General features: G+C 46.7%; 2 protein-coding genes across 2 annotated transcripts; one reads left to right on the forward strand and one right to left on the reverse strand.

The window, feature by feature from the left end:
* Nucleotides 1-2,259: 2,259 nt before the first annotated feature.
* LOC141046592 (cilia- and flagella-associated protein 157-like) lies at nucleotides 2,260-7,055 on the forward strand. Its single transcript, XM_073541072.1, has 4 exons — nucleotides 2,260-2,315; nucleotides 2,604-2,754; nucleotides 2,965-3,140; nucleotides 6,712-7,055. Exons 2-4 carry the CDS (start codon nucleotides 2,611-2,613, stop codon nucleotides 6,797-6,799), a joined length of 408 nt encoding a protein of 135 aa, XP_073397173.1. The 5' UTR covers nucleotides 2,260-2,315; nucleotides 2,604-2,610; the 3' UTR covers nucleotides 6,800-7,055.
* On the reverse strand, nucleotides 7,020-10,474 carry LOC141046591 (probable peptidyl-tRNA hydrolase). The gene is made up of 5 exons (XM_073541071.1): nucleotides 10,291-10,474; nucleotides 9,880-10,099; nucleotides 9,066-9,165; nucleotides 8,609-8,654; nucleotides 7,020-8,520 (listed from the first exon to the last, which is right to left on the reverse strand). Exons 1-5 carry the CDS (start codon nucleotides 10,384-10,386, stop codon nucleotides 8,311-8,313), a joined length of 672 nt encoding a protein of 223 aa, XP_073397172.1. The 5' UTR covers nucleotides 10,387-10,474; the 3' UTR covers nucleotides 7,020-8,310.
* Between the last annotated feature and the right edge of the window lie 10,607 nt (nucleotides 10,475-21,081).

A 21,081-nucleotide genomic window follows, 5' to 3' on the forward strand; every position in this document is an offset into this window, starting at 1 on the left:
GGTGAGATCGCTGTGGCGTCACAAAACTTGTGACTCAGCAGCGATCTCGCTAGCGAGAACGCTATGTGTGACGGGGGCTTAAGTCTTGGACAACCCTATTGGCATCTTTAGGGTAGTAGGGTCGCACAGCAGGGGAAGCTGCAGATTTCACCTGTAGATTTCCGCAGAGGATTATAGTATCGGGCATGAAGACGAGATTTTACTGATACGACGCAGAATTTTCCCACGTGAAAACTCACCTGCGGAGCTGATTTTAGCTCCTTCCCTACGTAGGACGGTACTGGTAAAGGGGGGAAAAAAATCACCACCAAAATTTCCATTTGTTTGGTTGTTGCCGCATCTCCCTCTATAAACATTGTACGGTGCCCAAAATGGTACCAAGAAAATGAGCTCTGTCAATGGAAAAGTAAAAGAAAAAAATGGCAGTACAAAACTATTCTTTTTGAAAAGTTTTGTACCAGCCCTTATTCTGCCATCTTGATTGAAAAATAATAAAAAAATTAAAAATCGCCTGAGTGGGAAGAGGTTAAAATCCCATGCAGATTTTACCCTCCTTTTTCCAATGTATGAGGGGGGGGTGAAACTTGCAGTAGAAAAATCTGCACCGTGTAAACCTATCCTTAAAGGGTCACGGTTACATGACAATGGTACTATAAAGGGACCCCCATCTCATTTACAGAGTGGGACATAAATGTATAGTAGATATGGGTCTAATGGACGATAACACCATAGAAATGATAAGAATAATAGGCCTCAGTTCCCACAACTGTCTACAAAGAAAACTGTTGCTGATAGCAACCAATCACAGCTCATTTTCCATCTTTTAAACAGCTCTGGGACAGCGTGGCGAGTGCTGAGTGGCGACTTTTGTGTTTCGACTTTTATGTGGCGAGGTTGGTGTATGTGTGGTTAAATGTGTGCTGAGGGTGGTATATGTGTTGAAGCACGTGGTAGTGTGTGGCGCATTTTGTGTGTTCATTTCCCCATGTGTGGTGAGTATCCCATGTCAGGGCCCCACCTTAGCAACTGTACAGTATATATTCTTTGGCGCCATCGCTCTCATTCTTTAAGTCCCCCTTGTTCACATCTGGCAGCTGTCAATTTGCCTCCAACACTTTTCCTTTCACTTTTCCCCCATTATGTAGATAGGGGCAAAATTGTTTGGTGAATTGGAACGCGCAGGGTTAAAATTTCGCCTCACAACATAGCCTATGCCGCTCTCGGGGTCCAGTCATGTGACTGTGCCAAATTATGTGGCTGTAGCTGCGACGGTGCGGATGCCAATCCCGGACATACATACACACACCCACATTGAGCTTTATATATTAGACTAGATTATGGCCCGATGCTATAGCATCACACCTCTTGCCATGTTAACCCTCAACACACACACTCCTCTCACCTTTCACCATCTCCACTCACGTCCACTCACTCTTTCACTCCACATACGACCCCTTGTCTCACTCCGTCTCTCATACTCACGCCGTCATCGCCGCTACTCCACGATCCCCGACATCATCTTCCGCCGGCGCCATCCTGGATCCAGACGTTGTCCACGCCGGCGACATGTTCTTGCGGCGACGCCATCTTGAGTATCGTGAAATCCCGCGATACTCAAGATGGCGTCGCCGGAAGAACATGTCGCCGGCGTGGACGACGTCGGGATCCAAAATAGCGTCGGCGAAATCTCGTGAATTTTCGCCGACGCCATTTTGGATCCCGACGTCGTCGTCGCCATGTTCTTGCGGCGACGCCATCTTGAGTATCGCGGGATTTCGCCGATCCAAAATAGCGTCACCGCAGGAACATGTTGCCGGCGTGGATGTCGTCGGGATCCAAAATGGCGTCGGCGAAATCTCGCGAGATTTCACCGACGCCATTTTGGATCCCGACGTCCTCCACGCCGGTGACATGTTCTTGCGGTGACGCCATCTTGAGTATCGCGGGATTTCGCGATGCACAAGATGGCGTCGCCGCAAGAACATGTCGCCGGCGTGGAGGACGTCTGGATCCAGGATGTCGCCGGCGGAAGAAGATGTCGGGGATCATGGAACAGCGGCGATGACGGCATGAGTATGAGAGACAGAGTGAGAGAAAGGGTCGTGAGTGGAGATGGTGAAAGGTGAGAGGAGTGTGTTGAGGAGTGGTGTGTTGAGGGTTAACATGGAAAGAGGTGTGCGGTGACGTCACCGGTTACAACTGGACGGAAGTTGTTACAACCGGAAGCTGCTTAGGGCATTTATTATATTAGATAAGTCTTTTTGCATAGTGATATTCAGCTGTGCGTGCGCTCCATTCTGTGCTTCTTTTTCTCGGTACTTCCGGCACTGTGCTGCACCCAGCTCTCATTTATGTGTTACATGTCGTGGTGCCCACCCACACATACATACCTTGTTTGTTACACTACAAATAAACCCTATTTGTAGACTGATTGTGAGGTCAAGTGCTGCTACACAAAGCAGGGAATCATCATGGAGCCATATCATCCCCTACTTGTAGCCACAGGCTGTGCAGCACTGGTCACATAGACCTCAGTGAGGCATCCTATACCAAGTAGTAATTCTACATGACCAATGGTAACAGCGTCTGCTTCTCCCCCACAGGCAGAGGATGACGTCCCTGGAGGAAGAGGTGCAAAGACTTATGGAAGGGATGAACACAGCAAGCAGGCAGGCAGATGACGAGGTGAAGAAGAGGCAATCGGTGGAGAAAGTCCTAAGTCAGGCAGCGTCTTCTCTGAAGGACATGCTCGTGGTATGACACCACCACACATTATGCCTGAAATATCAGTATATGGACATGGTCACACAGTGCGATTGTGGCGACCCATCTGATGTTATGGAGGTCACACACCCATGCTTTGCCAGTGCTCACTCCGACCATTTAATGCACAGCATGAAGCCCCACACCGCTCCCGGAGAGGCCCATCTCTAGCCCATTCACAGCATTCTCGTGTCTTTACAGGAGAAGTCTGCGGACGAGGAAGGTGAAAGACACGATGAATCCCTGGAAAGACGGAGCAACGTGCTGCACAGTCTCCTGCTGCTGCTGACCAGTGCGGCCGCTCTGGGGCTGGGGCCAGGGCTACATGACTTCCAAAGAATAGACCCGGACCATTACGTGGCACCCAAGGGCAACAGGTACATGAAGGTCATCACCGAGTTCAGTATATGCTTTGTTACGGGTCCGTGCTTCCACTAGAGTCCATGCATTACACAGACAATGTATAACTACAGCATTAACCCCTTCACTCCCGGAGCTTTTTTCGATTTTCACTCCCCTTCGTTCCAGAGCCATAACTTTTTTATTTTTCCGTCAATATGGCCATGTGAGGGCTTATTTTTTGCAGGACGAGTTGTACTTTTAAACGACACCATTGGTTATACCATGTTGTGTACTTTAAAACGGGAAAAAAATTCCAAGTGCAGTGAAATTTAAAAAAAAAGTGCAATTGCACACTTGTTTTTTGTTTGGCTTTTTTACTAGGTTCACTAGATGCTAAATCTAACCTGCCATTATGATTCTCCAGGTCATTACGAGTTCATAGACACCAAACATGTCTAGGTTCTCATTTATCTAAGTGGTGAAAAAAAATTCCAAAGTTTGCTAAAAAATAAAAAAAAAAAATTGCGCAATTTTCTGAGTCCCGTAGCGTCTCCATTTTTCGTGATCCAGGGTCGGGTGAGGGCTTATTTTTTGCGGGCTGATCTGACGTTTCTAATGATATTACTTATGTGCAAATACGTTCTTTTGGTCGCCCGTTATTGCATTTTAATGCAATATCGCGGCGACCGGAAAAAGTAATTCTGGCATTTTGAATTTTTTTCCTCGCTACGCCGTTTAGCGATCGGGTTAATGCTTTTTTTTTTTTTTTATTGATCGGGCGATTCTGAACCCGGCGATACCTAATATGTGTATGTGGGACTTTTTTTTAAACTTTTTTATTTTGATTGGGGCGAAAGGGTGGTAATTTGAACTTTTTTTTTTACTTTTGGCATGCTTCAATAGCCTGCATGCACAACCCGATCGGCTGTGCTACATATGAGCAATGAGCAGATCGCCCATATGTAGCAGATTTACTGCTGTGCTTTGAGCACCATCCACCGGGCAGCGCTCAAAGCCATCTGCCTGGAACAACCAAAGAGGTCTCTGAGACCTGTGGTTATCCAGGCAACGCGTCGCCGACCACCGATCACGTGACAAGGGTCGGCGATGAGGTCACTTCCGGCCCGGCGGCCAGAAGTGCTATTTAAATGCCCGCTGTCAGATTTGACAGTGGGATTTAACTAGTTAATGGGCGCAGGCGGACGTCGATTCCGCTCGCGCCTATTGCGAGCACATGTCAGCTGTTCATAACAGCTGACATGTCCCAGCTTTGCGGTGGGCTCGCCACCGGAGCCCACCGTAAAGCAGTGGATCCTTACCGATGACGTACTATTCCGTCATCGGTAAGGAAGGGGTTAATATTGCAATGCCTCATGTCTCCTGTGGAGGCGCTGCAGTGAAATCCAATAATTGCTTTCTGGTTACAGGCAATCACTGGTCTGCCAGAGAAACACCCTGTGATCAGCTAATCATTAGTGGATGGAGGTTATTCCCAGAATAAACATTATCTTCTTTCACTGATCTCTAAGGCTGGTTTCACATTAGCGCTTTTTAAGCGCACGCACGGCCGGGGGTAGCTCCGCCCCCGAGCCGGCTCTCTGCCCGGCGTGCCCGCCCCTTGCTTGTAGCGCCGCCTCCTAGCGCACAGCGGCGCCTGCGATCGGCGCACCCTATCTTTAGCATAGGGTGCGCAGATCGTGCGCAGGCCGTGCGCTAGTTGCGCTTTGACCTGCGCTGCGCACCTTTGACGGTGCGCCGTGCGCACCAAAATCCGAAAAGTTTGATTTTGGCGCGCACGGCGCACCGTCAAAAGTGCGCAGCGCAGGTCAAAGCGCAACTAGCGCACGATCTGCGCACCCTATGCTAAAGATAGGGTGCGCCGATCGCAGGCGCCGCTGTGCGCTAGGAGGCGGCGCTACAAGCAAGGGGCGGGCACGCCGGGCAGAGAGCCGGCTCGGGGGCGGAGCTACCCCCGGCCATGCGTGCGCTTAAAAAGCGCTAATGTGAAACCAGCCTAATGTGTCCAACCCTTGGGACCCCCAGTGATCTTGTAAAGGGGGTTCCAGATCCATTATAACAGGCCCATTTTGAATGCAGTGAAGGTGCCCATGCTCCACCTTGGCTTCATTCATTGTCTATGGGATTACCAGAGAAAGCTGAGAGCAGCGACCCCTATTTCAGGCAGTCCTATAGACAATGAATGGAGCAGAGGTGAAGCATGTTCTCTTTGTGCCTCTGCAGAGCCCCATTCTCAGGATCGTTGGGGGGCTTCAGCGATCAGCAAGTCTCTCCTATCAATTGGCGATTAAAAAGTTATTTCCCAAATAGCAAGTTAACAAAAAAAGGATTGTCCAAAGCAGGCAACCCATTTCCCTTCATGGCAGGCTGGATATGCCATCAACAGGGGTCTGACCTCGGGGGCTCTAATCAAAGGGAGGCAATATGGTGCAGGTTAAAGCAAAGTGGTCCGTCAGGACTTTGTCCCACATAGCGCAGGTCAGTAACTGGAACAGAGCTCCATTTTCTTAAAGGGAATCGGTCACCCTTTTTCTTGGCCTATGAGCTGCCGGCATCGACATCAGGGGCTTATCTACAGCATTCTGTAATGCTGTAGATAAGCCCCCGATGTAACCTGAAAGAGAAGAAAAAGGAGATTATACTCACCCGGGGGGGGCGGTCCGGTCAGATGGGTGTCGCGGTCCGGCGCCTCCCATCTTCATACAGTGCCGTCCTCTTCTTCCCTTCCTGTCGTGGCTCTGGCGCACGCGTACTTTATCTGCCCTGAATTAAAGGGACTCTTACAATACCAGTCACCAAGCCTGGCCCAGAGTGGCCGCACGCTCTGGCGCACGCGTACTTTATCTGCCCTGAATTAAAGGGACTCTTACAATACCAGTCACCAAGCCTGGCCCAGAGTGGCCTGAGGAAGGGGCCCATGTCACGCTATGAGTGCATTCATTCAGCTTATTACTTTCTTACCTTCTATTCGGCGACTCTCCTCACCAGAACCTGCAGCCTCTTATATGCCTAGGAGGCCATTAGTTCAGGTCAGGAGACCCTCGGGGGTGTGGGGGATTGCGGCCATGACACGGACGGTAAATATGAAGGCTGGGTGAATACGGCCCATGTTAAGAACCCTGACATTTTATGTGATTTCCCCAAAGGTAAAGCTCCACTAGTGAGTCAAGAATGTATTCGCCCCCGTACCTCAAGGACTGTATACATAAAGGGGTTGTCCACCTTTGGATGCTTGGAATTGGGGCTAAAAATCATTTTTAAAATTGGGCATTATTAACAGTATTGCACAATTTCTCTTCTATAGCTTCTGTGTTGCACTCTATTGTTATTGCAGAATGAGTTAACTGAGAATCAGTCAGTGAGCTCATAGTAAATGGCAGTAGAGTTTAACTCTGTCTTTTTTTTAGTTCCTCTCAGCTGATTTTCGACCCATCAAAGTTGACTGTGAAGCGAAAGCCTGTAAAAGCCAACTGGTGCAATGTTTTCAATAAAACCCAACTATAAAGATTATTTTTGCAACTACGAAAAAAAAAGTTAAATTGTCCCCAAAGATAGACTAGCCCTTTAATATACCCTGTTTACTTGCAGGACCTTACAGGAAGCCCAGATGGAAAACTCCCAAAACAGAAGCCATTACCAGGAATCTCCTCCACCCCGGCCGGCAATGCTCTTCTAATAGCGAAATGACAGTAACCTGCGCCTAGACACATAAGATGGACCGATTATAATAAAGGCGGACGGTTGAGGCCGATCACATAGTTCAGTCACCGCCCACAGGAGCCGTCAGGGGTCATGTGATCAGTGTGCAAAAGTCATTGCTCCCTTCCCACCTTAGGAGGCGCATGTAATATTGAGCTCTATTCTCAATGTATCTGATGTGAAAAAGGAGAATATAATGCCACTATAAACGCTTCATATTTATTCGGAGAGAATTGAGAATATTCTTCCCATTCATAAAACCGAGCAAATCTGTAATATTGTGTTATGCCTGGTACAGGGCTGAGGAGTGTGTCCTGCTCTCCCCTCCCCGGCCCTGCACCAGGCATAAGTGTTCCTTTATTCCGCTCCCACCCAAAAAGGTATCTTTATGTGTGTTTAAGGTAGAAATATGTACAATATATTACTATACTTCAATTAGGAAAGGGGTCCTGATCTGTAGCGGTCACTGCCAGTCCTGACACTCTGCTGTGTGGGTGAAGGGGGCTGCCTGCCTGATGATTTCAATAGGTAAGCCAGCCCCCTTCTTTCTCCATCATGGCTGATTCAGTCAGGAGGGGGCAGGCTTAGCTATTAAATTAGACAGCCAGTCCTCTTCACATACAGCAATGATGATGAGCCGATTCAAGACATTTTCTCCTGGCTCAGGCACAAGGTAAAAGTGGAGCTGCCAGGATCGGCGCTGGTACCTGGAGATGGGGGCACGTGTTTTAATACAAGTATATTGGTACGTTGTGCATATTTCTATGTTAACACCTATAAGCATATTATGAACTATGTATGGCATCTGTGCATTGTATTATTAAAGTAGTTTCCCAGTCCAGTAAAATCTTTAGTATAGGAGATCACTATTGGATTTTACGGGGGGGGGGGGTCCCTGACAATCAGCTGTTTGACGGCATGGACCATGTCCTCCATCTTTATTCCTTTTAAGTGAATGGTTCCGGACTGCAATACCAGTAATTAAAGTATAAAGGAGTGTGACAGCTGACAGGAAGGGGTGTCAGACCCCCCCACCATTATTGTACTGATGAATGAATAGGTAAACAATATTTTGGATAGAAAAGGAAATCCCCTTTAATACGTGAGGCATGGGAGTGCTTATGAGGTTAAAAAAAATGAAGGGGGCTGTCCACGTCTGACACTGAAGACCTAGCCTCTATCACATTAGTAAGGGTCCAACACTCGTTGCTGAGAACTGCAACCAGGGGTCTCATTGAGTTGAAGAGGAGCTGATCTGCAGTACCTATTATGGCCACTATACGGTGTGTGTGGTGCTGTGCTGTTCCAGCGCCTTACACTGTGTATATGGCCACTACCAGAGCTGATAACAGCTGATCATGGGGTGCTGGGGGCCCAAGTAATCCTGTGATTACACCAGATGAGAGGTGGCGCCCTCCGCAGGTGGTTCTGTGCCGTGGTCGCCTTCTCTTCAGTTGAACGTTTATGAGCTGAATATTCCAGCTACCTTCATATTCTGTTTTGCACCGGCCTAGTTATTGGCATACTAGTCGCGGCCTGTGTCCTTTTTTGGATATGTCCAAGTAACAAGTCCAGACCTTTCTCCAAAACCAAGGTCAGCGTCTCCTGCTCATTCTTTGTAAAGCGTGCCAGTACATAGGGGGTCACCGAAGACTTGTCAGCCGGGCGTCCAATGCCAATCAGGAGTCTGATCATCGTCTGCCAAGGAAGAAAGAGAAAAACACAAAGTCTTCATTACCGAATCCCGGTAAATGAAAGGTGGGCAAATATGGGCTCCAGAACTTACGTCTGATTTCAGGTGGTCAATGCAGGAACGGACACCATTGTGGCCCCTAGAAAATACAGGGAGCAGCCAAGGTCAGAATACACATCATGTGGGTATAGCTTACAAGCTACAAGCTATCACCCACCAAAACAGGGATCAGACACTTAAAATAATCATTAAACAGTTAAAGCTCAAAGATTTATAGATGTCAATGATTTGATTCAGTATTTATTGAGGAAGCCTGAGAGTCCTGCTCCTCCCACACGGTGTAAGCTGTCAATCACTGGCTGGGTGGGTGGAGCAAGGACTCCCACATTCTCTATTAATCCTAAAATAAAAAGTATTAATGAAGTCACAGAAAATAGATCTTCTCAAGCTCAGCTTGTCGTCTATGCAATGCTGCTGTGAATAGGGGGCAGGGTGAGTCCTCTAAAGTTGGCCAAGTGGTCTGCATTTCACTCAATAACGGACCAGATACCTCGCGCTCCCTCCGAGCTTCAGAGTCACCTTCCCCAGAGACTTGTCCAGTTCATCGTGCAGTAGATAGATATTCTCAGGGGTCAGGCGGAACTTTCCAGCTGGGGAAAAAAATCCATATAAGATTATCCAACAGTAATTATCCCAAATAATAATAATAGTAATAATAATAATAAACTTTGCAACCAAAAAACGTCATTGATTATTGAGACCATAGATCAGAAATCATAGAAACTGAAGATGTTAAACGGAATGCTGCAGAACATCAACACTTACACTGAGCCAGAACAGAGCCAGCCTATAACAGGAACCCCATAACAAGGCCAGCAAGTCCCTCTATGAAAACCAACAGTGATGGATTAAAGACAAAAAAACAAAAACCACAGGATGCAGAGTTCCCTCATTACAAACCCAACGTGCAACAAGACCTCGCTATCCAAGGCAGCTGGTACAAGTGTCCCTATAACAGTAACTGTCTCCAAAGGATGCAGAACTAGGGGACTTATGTACATCCTAGATCTATGCCCAAAAGGGGTCTGCTGGTTTGGTTAGGGCCAGCTTGACCTGTCATTGGGGGGGTTGCTAGGCGAACCAGAAAACAGCTCAATCTGCCATGGGGGGATGGGGACGGCTCGATCTGCCATGGGGGGGGGAACCAGATGTCAGCTTGATCTGCCATGGAGGGAAGGAAACCAGATGATGGCTCGGTCTGCCATGGGGGCGGCGCCAGAAGACAGCTTGATCTGCCATGGGGGCACTGTTGTCTCATGTAAGTGACAAGTACCCCTCTTACATGAAGCGATTATTGACCTCACCAGCATTGGCCACACTGGTCCCATTAACATTCATAAACTGTCGAGGTTTTATCAGGACTAGATGGACGCCATCAAACTGGGCGGTGACAAGATCGGCTCCCGTCTGTCTGTCTGTCTTCCACTGATCGGCGACATTGAGCCTCCCCGCCAGCTGATTAATGGCGGTCATGCCCACACTGTGCCTGGTGCCAGACATGCCATGATTGCCCAGTCCGACCACCTACACATAGGAGACAGTATAAAACATGTTACATTACACCAGATCACAAACTCACATGTAATACAGAGACACTTAGGGGACATGTGCTCCCCGGTAACACATCACACGGGGGGCAGCTTCCCATACAAACATGGCAGACAAGTAAGGTTACAGTATGTCAAATACACCACTGTGAATAGTAATAAGCTCACCATAAAGAGCCGCCCCCTGGTGGGACCCGCACTGGCTCCATGACTCATACACCGACCCAAGCGGAGACAGCACACGGCAGTCACCGACTGCAACATAGTCCTCTACCAACATGGTGGAAAGCAGCGGACAACTTCCGGGTCATGTGACTGGTAGTCACTGATGAGGCTTCATGATGTGATCCCTGCGTGCAGTACTATAGAGAGAAATGTATCGTGCAGAGAGAACATCGTAGTGTTGTGTGTCAGGAGGGAGAGCGAACCCTGCTGGTGGAAAATACAATTACACCTACAACGCCAAATGTGACAGAGATGATACAGATACAGAGATATAAACTAGAGACAGAGATTAGATATGGGATGGGGACTGCAATACAGTGGGAGGAACCGCAGCAGCTCAGCCACGAAATGGAGACCCTGCAATGTTACCGAGCAGGGGGGCCGAGTGCTGAGGAGCAGAGGGCTGAAAAGTCACCAACTTTCTGCTGACTCCATAACTGCCCAGACCTCCTCTGGTATAATATCAGCACCAGGGCCGGTTTTAGGCAAAGTGGGGCCCTAGGCAAAGTTTAAAATGGGGCCCCAAATGCTAACATATTGCACATCACACAGAAGCATTTCGATTGTAGTTACATGCGCTGAGTTCAGGACGCTAAACGAGTGTGATCAATTATATTGAAGTCGTTCAACACTTGTTTCCCGGCTTCTTTCCACCGTCTGAGAAAGAATGATGGGAACAGAACAATCACTAATGGATCACTAATCAACATACAGTATCATGTTATCAGCAGCACATCTACATTTACACCCCATAGTCCTCCATATAATATAATGTCCCCCATAGTCTTCCATATAGTATAATATACTCCTCAGTCCTCCATATAGCATAATACACTCCCCATAGTCCTCCATATTGTATAATACATTCCCTATAGTCCTCCATATAGTATAATACACTCCTCATAGTTCTCCATATTGTATAATACACTCCCTATAGTCCTCCATATAGTATAATACACTCCTCATAGTTCTCCATATAGTATAATGCACCGCCATAGTCATCAATGTAGTACAATTCACTTCCCATAGTATTATGCACCCCACAGTTCTTCATATAATGTATTCCCCATAGTCCTCGATACAGTATAATGCAGCCACCCCATAGAGCATTATGCAGCCACCCCACAGAGTATAATGCAGCCCCGCCATACAATATAATGTAACCCCCATAGAATATAATGCAGACCTTCTCTTATAATATAATGCAGCCACCCCTTAGAAAATAATGCAGCTACCCCAGAGTATAATGCAGCTACTCCACATACTATAATGTAACCCCCCATAGAATATAATGCGGCTCCCCCATATAGTATAATGTAGCCCCTCCATAGAGTATATGGCAACCCCCTCATAGGATATAATGCAGCCCCTTATATAGTATAATGTAGCCCCTCCACAGAATACAATGTAGCCCTCCACATAGTATAATGCAGCCCCCATAGAGTATAATGTAGCCCCCTCATAGTATAATGAAGACCCCATATAATATAATCTAGCCCCTAATGCAGACCCCCATAGAATACAATGTAGCCTCCTCATATAGTATAATGTAGTACTTATGTTGTAGTACTTAATGTTGTACTTATAAAGTATGATGCAATCACCCCCCATAGAATATAATATAATACAGCCCCCCATAGAATATAATGTAGCCCCAAATAGAATATAATACAGCCCACCTCCCCATAGAATATAATGTAGCTTCCCCATATTATATACAGTGGGGAAAAAAAGTATTTAGTCAGTCAGCAATAGTGCAAGTTCCACCACTTAAAACGATGAGAGGCGTCTGTAATTTACATCATAGGTAGACCTCAACTATGGGAGACAAACTGAGAAAAAAAAATCCAGAAAATCACATTGTCTGTTTTTTTTTCATTTTATTTGCATATTATGGTGGAAAATAAGTATTTGGTCAGAAACAAGCAATCAAGATTTCTGGCTCTCACAGACCTGTAACTTCTTCTTTAAGAGTCTCCTCTTTCCTCCCCTCATTACCTGTAGTAATGGCACCTGTTTAAACTTGTTATCAGTATAAAAAGACACCTGTGCACACCCTCAAACAGTCTGACTCCAAACTCCACTATGGTGAAGACCAAAGAGCTGTCAAAGGACACCAGAAACAAAATTGTAGCCCTGCACCAGGCTGGGAAGACTGAATCTGCAATAGCCAACCAGCTTGGAGTGAAGAAATCAACTGTGGGAGCAATAATTAGAAAATGGAAGACATACAAGACCACTGATAATCTCCCTCGATCTGGTGCTCCACGCAAAATCCCACCCCGTGGGGTCAGAATGATCACAAGAACGGTGAGCAAAAATCCCAGAACCACGCGGGGGGACCTAGTGAATGAACTGCAGAGAGCTGGGACCAATGTAACAAGGCCTACCATAAGTAACACACTACGCCACCATGGACTCAGATCCTGCAGTGCCAGACGTGTCCCACTGCTTAAGCCTGTACATGTCCGGGCCCGTCTGAAGTTTGCTAGAGAGCATTTGGATGATCCAGAGGAGTTTTGGGAGAATGTCCTATGGTCTGATGAAACCAAACTGGAACTGTTTGGTAGAAACACAACTTGTCGTGTTTGGAGGAAAAAGAATACTGAGTTGCATCCATCAAACACCATACCTACTGTAAAGCATGGTGGTGGAAACATCATGCTTTGGGGCTGTTTCTCTGCAAAGGGGCCAGGACGACTGATCCGGGTACATGAAAGAATGAATGGGGCCATGTATCGTGAGATTTTGAGTGCAAACCTCCTTCCATCAGCAAGGGCATTGAAGATGAAACGTGGCTGGGTCTTTCAACATGACAATGATCCAAAGCACACCGCCAGGGCAACGAAGGAGTGGCTTCGTAAGAAGCATTTCAAGGTCCTGGAGTGGCCTAGCCAGTCTCCAGATCTCAACCCTATAGAATACCTTTGGAGGGAGTTGAAAGTCCGTGTTGCCAAGCGAAAAGCCAAAAACATCACTGCTCTAGAGGAGATCTGCATGGAGGAATGGGCCAACATACCAACAACAGTGTGTGGCAACCTTGTGAAGACTTACAGAAAACGTTTGACCTCTGTCATTGCCAACAAAGGATATATCACAAAGTATTGAGATGAAATTTTGTTTCTGACCAAATACTTATTTTCCACCATAATATGCAAATAAAATGAAAAAAAAAACAGACAATGTGATTTTCTGGATTTTTTTTTCTCAGTTTGTCTCCCATAGTTGAGGTCTACCTATGATGTAAATTACAGACGCCTCTCATCTTTTTAAGTGGTGGAACTTGCACTATTGCTGACTGACTAAATACTTTTTTTCCCCACTGTAACAGCATCCCTCATAGAATATAATGTAAAATGTACCCCCCATGGTATATAACACAACCGCATAGTATATAGCCCAGTACCACATGGTATATAGCCCAGCACCACATGGTATATAGCACAGCCCCACATGGTATATAGCACAGCACCACACATTATCTAGCACAGTACCACACGTTATCTAGCACAGCCCACCATGGTATATAGCACAGCACCACATGGTATATAGCCCAGCATGGTATATAGCCCAGCCCCACATGGTATATAGCCCAGCCCCGCATGGTATATAGCCCAGCCCCACATGGTATATAGCCCAGCCCAGCATGGTACACAGCCCAGCATGATACAGCGTCGGACTGGCCCACCGGAGAACCGGAGGATTCTCCGGTGGGCCCTGGCATCTGGTGGGCCCTGGCACCTGCTGGCATACAGGGCCAGCAGTTGCCTAGGGCCCCTGCTGCTCCAGGGGCCCCCAGCCAATGGTGTGTCGCACACCATGCAGCTGCTTTGGGGGCCCCTGCCAGTGGAGCAGCAGCGGGTGACAGGAGGCAGGAGCCCCTATCCCCGCTGCTAAAGAGAAATGAATATTCACTGCGAAGCAGTGAATATCATTTCACAGTCTCCACCCCCAGAGGACCTGCCACCAGCCCAGTAAGCCGCTCTGCATCAGGGCCGGTGCCGCCCTCAGTCCCCTCTGCTCCTGACTCACAGCCAGTGCGCGATGACGTCACTACATCACGCACCCGCTGTGTGTCTGGCAGATGGGGCAGCTCCTGACACTGAAGCCGAGATCAGCGTGGGAGCGAGGAGGAGAGGTGAGTATTGTGGTTTGTTTTTTTATCTCTCTATCTATCTAGATATCTATCTCTATATCAATCTAGCTCTCTTTATTATCTATATCTATCTTTCTCTATCTATATCTATCTATCTCTATATCTATCTTTTATCTCTATATCTATTATCTATCTCTATATCGATCTATCTCTATAGCTATATCTATTATCTATGTATCTCTATAGCTATCTATTATCTCTATATCTATTATCTATCTATATATCTATCTTTCTCTATCTCCATATCTATTATCTATCTATCTTTGCATTAACTATCTCTATATCTATCTATCTCTCTATATCTCTCTCTATCTATATATATATCGCTCTATCACTATATCTATCTTTCTATCTATATCTAACAATCTATATCTATGTATATCTATATCTATCAATCTCTATATCTATCTATATCTATTTCTATATCTATTATCTATCTCTATCTATTATCTATATCTATCTATCTCTATATCTATTATCTATCTCTATCTATTATCTATATCTAACTCTATATCTATCTATCTATCCATTATCTATTTCTATATCTATCTCTCTATCTATCTCTATATCCAACTCTATAGCTATATCTATCGCTCTATCTATATATCTATCTCTATAGCTATCTATTATCTCTATATCTATCTCTATAAAGATATATATTTTTTTTTGTATATCTATCTATCTCTATCTTTCTATCTATCTCTATTTATCTATCTATCTATCTATCCATTATCTATCTAACCATCTATCTCTATCTATCTATTTATACATCTAGCTCTATATCTATATATCTATATAGCATTATACCCTATGAGGGGGCAGCATTTTACCCTATAAGGGGGTCAGCATTATACCCTATGAGAGGGCTATAGTCTATGAGATGGCTGCATTATATTCTATGAGGGGGCTGCATTAAATTCTATGAGATGGCTGCATTATATTCTATGAGGAGGCTGCATTATACTATATGAGGGGGCTGCTTTATATTCTACCCCAACTCCTGCTACATAATTAAGTTTTGTACTACCTTATATTATACCCTGATATTAGCGTGTTTTACCGCACAATTGGTGGTCTTGTATTTATCTCTATGTAGTTACATAGTGGGCCCCAAGAATGATTTTCTCTGGTGGGCCCAAGGTGTTCCAGTCCAACGCTGGCATTGTATATAGCCCAGCCCCACATGATATATAGCCCAGCTCCACATGATATATAGCACATCCCCACATGGTATATAATAATAATAATCTTTATATAGCACCAACATATTCCGCAGCGCTTTACAGTTTAACAGTTTCAAAACACAAGTCATAAGTAACAACGTTGACAATACAATAATTAAAGCAAAATAAGATGACTCTGCTCGTGAGAGCTTACAATCTACAATGAGGTGGGGGAGATACAAAGTACAGGTGTGTATTTACAATGGTGTATTTACAATGATGGTCCAGCCATCTTGAGGGAGTGAGGAATGGATGGGGATAGTGAATGGGCTACACATGCACACTTACACATAGAATGACTTTGATTAGTGAATGTGATAGGCCGCTCTGAACAAATGTGTTTTGAGGGAGCGCCTGAAACTATGCAAATTGTGGATAGCCCTGATTTCTTGGGGTAGAGCATTCCAGAGGATTGGCACAGCGCGGGAGAAGTCTTGGAGTCGGGAGTGAGAGGTACGGATTAGTGCAGAGGTTAGTCGAAAGTCATTTGCAGAGCGCAGTGGTCGGTTAGGCCGATAGACAGAAATGAGGGAGGGGATGTAGAGGGGTGCTGCACTATGGAGAGCTTTGTGGGTGAGAACAAGTACTTTGAATTGGATCCTATAATGAATGGGCAGCCAATGTAAGGACTGGCGAAGAGCGGATGTGTCCGAGTACCGATTAGCCAGATCCTGGCCGCTGCATTAAGTATGGACTGGAGAGGGGATAGTCGAGTAATGGGGAGGCCAATTAATAGAGCGCTGCAGTAATCCAGGCGGGAGTGGATCAATGCTACAGTGAGGGTTTTTGTTGTTTCCATGGTGAGAAAAGGGCGTATTCTAGAGATGTTCTTTAGGTGTAAGCGGCAAGAGCCGGCATGAGATTGTATATGGGATGAGAAGGAGAGATTGGTGTTAAACATAACACCCAGACAGCGTGCTGTTATGAATGAGTCACCGAAGGAGGAAAAAACAAAAATACAAGCTAAGTCCAGAAAACCAGAGAGGTTGGTAGCTATCGGATTGCAGACCCCTGATCCTATCCACAACAACTAACAGTAGCCGTGGGGGGTTCCTACGATGCCCTAGACCCCTCGATCACAGCCGGAGAACTAAATAGGCCTAAAGAAAGAAAGGGGAATTCTAAACTGCCCAGCGCAGACCCCAAAGCAATAGGCAGCCCCCAACATATAATGACGGTGAAGCAAGATGAAAACACTAACACAGATAGAAAGATAGGTTGAGCAAACGATGGGGCCCAAGCTAACTAAAAAGGACAGGATAGAAAAGCTGCTGTCTGCAATCCGTAAAAAACCCTACCAAAAAATGTCCCAACCGTCTGATAGGAAAAACAGGCCCTGAAGTCGCTAGGACTTCAAAAAGACTATATCAGCACTCAGGTAAGTTCTGAAGACAGAGCAAAAAGAAAAACTGATCAGAGACAAAAATGGAACTCAGCACACCCCCGACCGGTGATGGCTGAACTCCAAAAAACAAGGTAAACAAAACAAAACTAATAAGTTCAATAGCAGAGCAAAAACTTATCTTTGGGAAGCAGGAATCAGACTGGTCTCCAAGAATCCAGCATAGAAATCACCAGCGATTCAGAAGGGTGTCGGCTGCCTTATATCCAGTCAGAAGTTCATGTTACCCAGTCATCATCTACAAGATCAGGTGTTTGGTAATCAGCCTCACTACCTTCCTTCACCAGAAGAGGGAGTTCATCAGACATCGACGGTGAAGGGGAAAATGAACTCACAACAGCGTGCCTGCTGCCGGGGTGCTATTGTGGTGCCACCCACGGAGAGGGAAATGACAGATTTAGGGAGGTTATTAGATGGCGGGAGCAGAAGAAGTTCAGTTTTTGAGAGGTTGAGTTTCAGATAGAGAGCGGACTTGATGTTGGAGACTGCGGACAGAGAGTCACTGTCGTTCTGCAGTACAGCAGGGGTAAGGTTGGGGGAAGACGTATAAAGTTGTGTGTCATCAGCATAAAGATGGTACTGAAAGCTAATTCTGCTGATGGTCTGTCCAATTGGGGCCGTGTAGAGAGAGAAAAGAAGAGGGCCAAGGACTGAGCCCTGAGGTACCCCGACAGTGAGAGGAAGAGGAGATGACGTTGAGCCAGAGAACAAAACACTGAAGGAGCGGTCAGAAAGATAGGAAGAGAACCAGTAGATAGCAGTGTCCTTGATGCCTAGTGACTGGAGCCTAGAGAGTAGGAGATGGTGGTCAATAGTGTCGATAGCTGCAGATAGGTCAAGAAGAATGAGCAGAGTGTAGTCACCGTTACATTTTGCTATCAGAACGTCATTGGTCACTTTGATGAGTGCAGTTTCAGTCGAATGTAGGGGGCGGAAGCCGGACTGTGAAGGGTTTAGAAGGGAGTAAATGGAGAGGTAACGGGTAAGGCGGGAGTAAACTAAAAGTTTAGAGATGAAGGCGAGATTGGAGACTGGTCTGTAGTTGTTTGTGCAGGATGGGTCGAGAGCGGGTTTCTTTAGTAATGGAGTAACGAAGGCATGTTTGAAGGAGGATGGGAAAATGCCTGAGGAGAGGGAGAGATTAAAGATTGTAGTTAGGTGAGTCGTAACGACTGGAGAGAGAGACTGGAGCAGATGTGAGGGAATGGGGTCGGTATTACATGTAGTCGGACGAGAGGAAGAGAGGGGTCTGGAGACTTCTTCTTCTTTCCCCAGCCTCCCCCCTATGCAAGGCCCTTCACTGGCTTCCTATTGCCCAGAGGCTTCAGTTCAAAACCCTAACCATGATATACAAAGCCATCCACAACCTGTCTCCTCCATACATCTGTGACATGGTCTCCCGGTACCTACCTGAATGCAACCTTCGATCCTCTCAAGATCTCCTTCTCTACTCCCCCCTCATCTCTTCTTCCCACAACCGCGTACAAGACTTCTCCTGTGCTTCGCCCATACTCTGGAACTCTGCCGCAACACATCAGACTCTCATCAACAACGGAAACCTTCAAGAAGAACATGAAGACCCACCTGTTCCGACAAGCCTACAGCCTGCAATGATCCTCAGTCTACTGAACCACCCCACGACCCGCTCTAACCACTCCTAGTGTATCCTCACCCATCCCTGTAGACTGTGAGCCCTCGCGGGCAGGGTCCTCTCTCCTTCTGTACTTGTGTGTCCCTTGTCTTGCACATGTTTATTGTACTTATCTATATTTCCCCTTTTCACTGTAAAGCGCCATGGAATAAATGGCGCTATATAAATGTATAATAATAATAAAACTTCTTCTGTGATGGGATCAAATGTGGAAAGTGAGCCAGGGGAGATGCAGGAAGGGATGGGAGTCACAGCACTTGGTGGTTGGGAGGAGATTTCCTGACGGATATTATCTATTTTTTCTGTAAAGTGGGAGGCCAGATCATCAGCACAAATGTCTGTTATAGGAGCTTGTGCTTTTGGCCTGAGGAGGGAGTGAAAAGTGTCAAAAAGTTTCTTGGGGTTGTTGGCTAGTGAGAAGATCAGGGTGGTGAAGTAGATCTGTTTGGAGAGGTGACCGGCAGCGTTATAGGTTCTTAACATGAATTTGAAGTGGATGAAGTCTTCTGGTGTGCGGGTTTTTCTCCATAGGTGTTCAGCACTCCTAGAGCAATGCTGGAGAACTTGATTTTGCGATGTGAGCCAGGGCTGTTTTACTCTGTGCTTGGAGGTTCTGAGGGTGAGGGGAGCTACTTGGTCAAGGGTGCTTCTGAGAGTATCGTTGTAGTGATGAACAGCCAGATCAGGACAGGAAAAAGAGGAGATTGGGGACAGTGATGAGTGTAGGGAGTCTGAAAGTGTCTGGGGGTTAATAGCTTGTAGATTTCTGAATATGTGGCAGGTAGTAGTGAGCTGAGGTGGGTGAAGATTTGTGAGCGTGAAGGAGAGAATGTTGTGATCAGAGAGTGGAAGCGGTGAGTTATTTAGATGGGAGATTGAACAGAGCCGGACAAAGACCAGATCAAGGGTGTTACCGTCCTTGTGTGTCTCAAAGGTCAAAAGCTGCGAGAGGCCTAGAGAGGTGGGGATGTTGAAGTCTCCGAGGATAAGAGTTAGTAGTTCTGAGGACATGAAGTGCGGCAGCCAGGCTGAAAAGTGGTCAAGGAAGTGGGTGTGTGAGCCTGGGGGCCGGTATATGACCGCTACTGTGAGGGAGAGGGCACAGCCCAGCATGGTATACAGCCCAGCATGGTATATAGCCCAGCATGGTATACAGCCCACCATGGTATATAGTCCACCATGGTATACAGCCCAGCATGGTATACAGCCCAGCATGGTATACAGCCCAGAATAGTATACAGCCCAGCATAGTATACAGCCCAGCATGGTATATACTGTAGCCAAGCACAGTATACAGCCCAGCATGGTATACAGCACAGCATAGTATATAGCCCATCATGGTATATAGCCCAGCATGGTATATAGCCCAGCATGGTATACAGCCCAGCATGGTATATAGCCCACCATAGAATACAGCCCAGCATGGTATATAGCCCAGCATAGTATACAGCCCAGCATAGTATACAGCCCATCATGGTATGTAGCCCAGCATGGTATACAGCCCAGCATGGTATATAGCCCAGCATGGTATACAGCCCAGCATGGTATATAGCCCAGCAGAGTATACAGCCCAGCATGGTATATAGCCCAGCATGGTATACAGCCCAGAATGGTATATAGCTCCGCCAGAATGGCCCCACAGTCCAGTACTCACACGGATTAAAAAACAAAAACAAAACACTCCTCACCTTCTCCTCGTGCCTGCGCTGCTCCCGGCTCCTGTCTCCTGCACTGCCTGGCACACAGTGAGTGCGCGATGATGTCATCGCCCACCCGCTGTGTCAGAGGCAGAGCAGGGAATGATGGGAGAGGGAGCGTCAGCTGACGCTCTCTCCTCCATCATTGCCTCCTTCAATGCGACAGCGGGGGGAGTCGGCGCTGGGGGCAGGCGGGCCCCCTTGCCTCACAGGGGCCCCATAGCGGCGGCATGATGTGCCGCTAGCTGGGGGGCCACTGGGGGAGCGGGGGCCCTAGGCAGCTGCCTGGTTTGCCTGCCCCTAACGCCGGCCCTGATCAGCACAAACAGAGCCCCCGCAATCTTACATCACCAAGCACAATGGTGAGCGCCGGATGGAGTAGTGTAAAGCCACCACCACTGGACTCTGGAGGATACGGGTCCTGTGGAGTGATGAATCACACTTCTCTACAGTCCTGCTCATCGTTATCGGCACCTATGAATTTTAAGTACATAATGTAGAATATCTAAAACAAATATCAGAGGCGCCAAGCGCTATACACCGGAATACTAAGCTGCAAATGATAGATAAAACCAGCTAATTTGTCCAAAAAGTCTGAAATTCAT

Source organism: Dendrobates tinctorius, unplaced genomic scaffold, assembly GCF_039654945.1.
Source record: "Dendrobates tinctorius isolate UK_male_01 unplaced genomic scaffold, ASM3965494v1 ptg000120l, whole genome shotgun sequence".
NCBI lineage: Eukaryota > Metazoa > Chordata > Amphibia > Anura > Dendrobatidae > Dendrobates > Dendrobates tinctorius.

Bases quoted from the DNA above. Each gene is read 5' to 3' on its own strand.
- LOC141046591 (XM_073541071.1), bottom strand. From the start codon at position 10,386: ATGTTGCAGTCGGTGACTGCCGTGTGCTGTCTCCGCTTGGGTCGGTGT. The intron at 9,166-9,879 runs GTGAGGTCAATA...TTTTTTCCCCAG, and splicing joins GACCAGTGTGGCCAATGCTG to CTGGAAAGTTCCGCCTGACC. The intron at 8,521-8,608 runs GTAAGTTCTGGA...CTTCCTTGGCAG, and splicing joins TTGACCACCTGAAATCAGAC to ACGATGATCAGACTCCTGAT.
- LOC141046592 (XM_073541072.1), top strand. From the start codon at position 2,611: ATGACGTCCCTGGAGGAAGAGGTGCAAAGACTTATGGAAGGGATGAAC. The intron at 2,755-2,964 runs GTATGACACCAC...GTGTCTTTACAG, and splicing joins CTCTGAAGGACATGCTCGTG to GAGAAGTCTGCGGACGAGGA. The intron at 3,141-6,711 runs GTACATGAAGGT...GTTTACTTGCAG, and splicing joins GTGGCACCCAAGGGCAACAG to GACCTTACAGGAAGCCCAGA.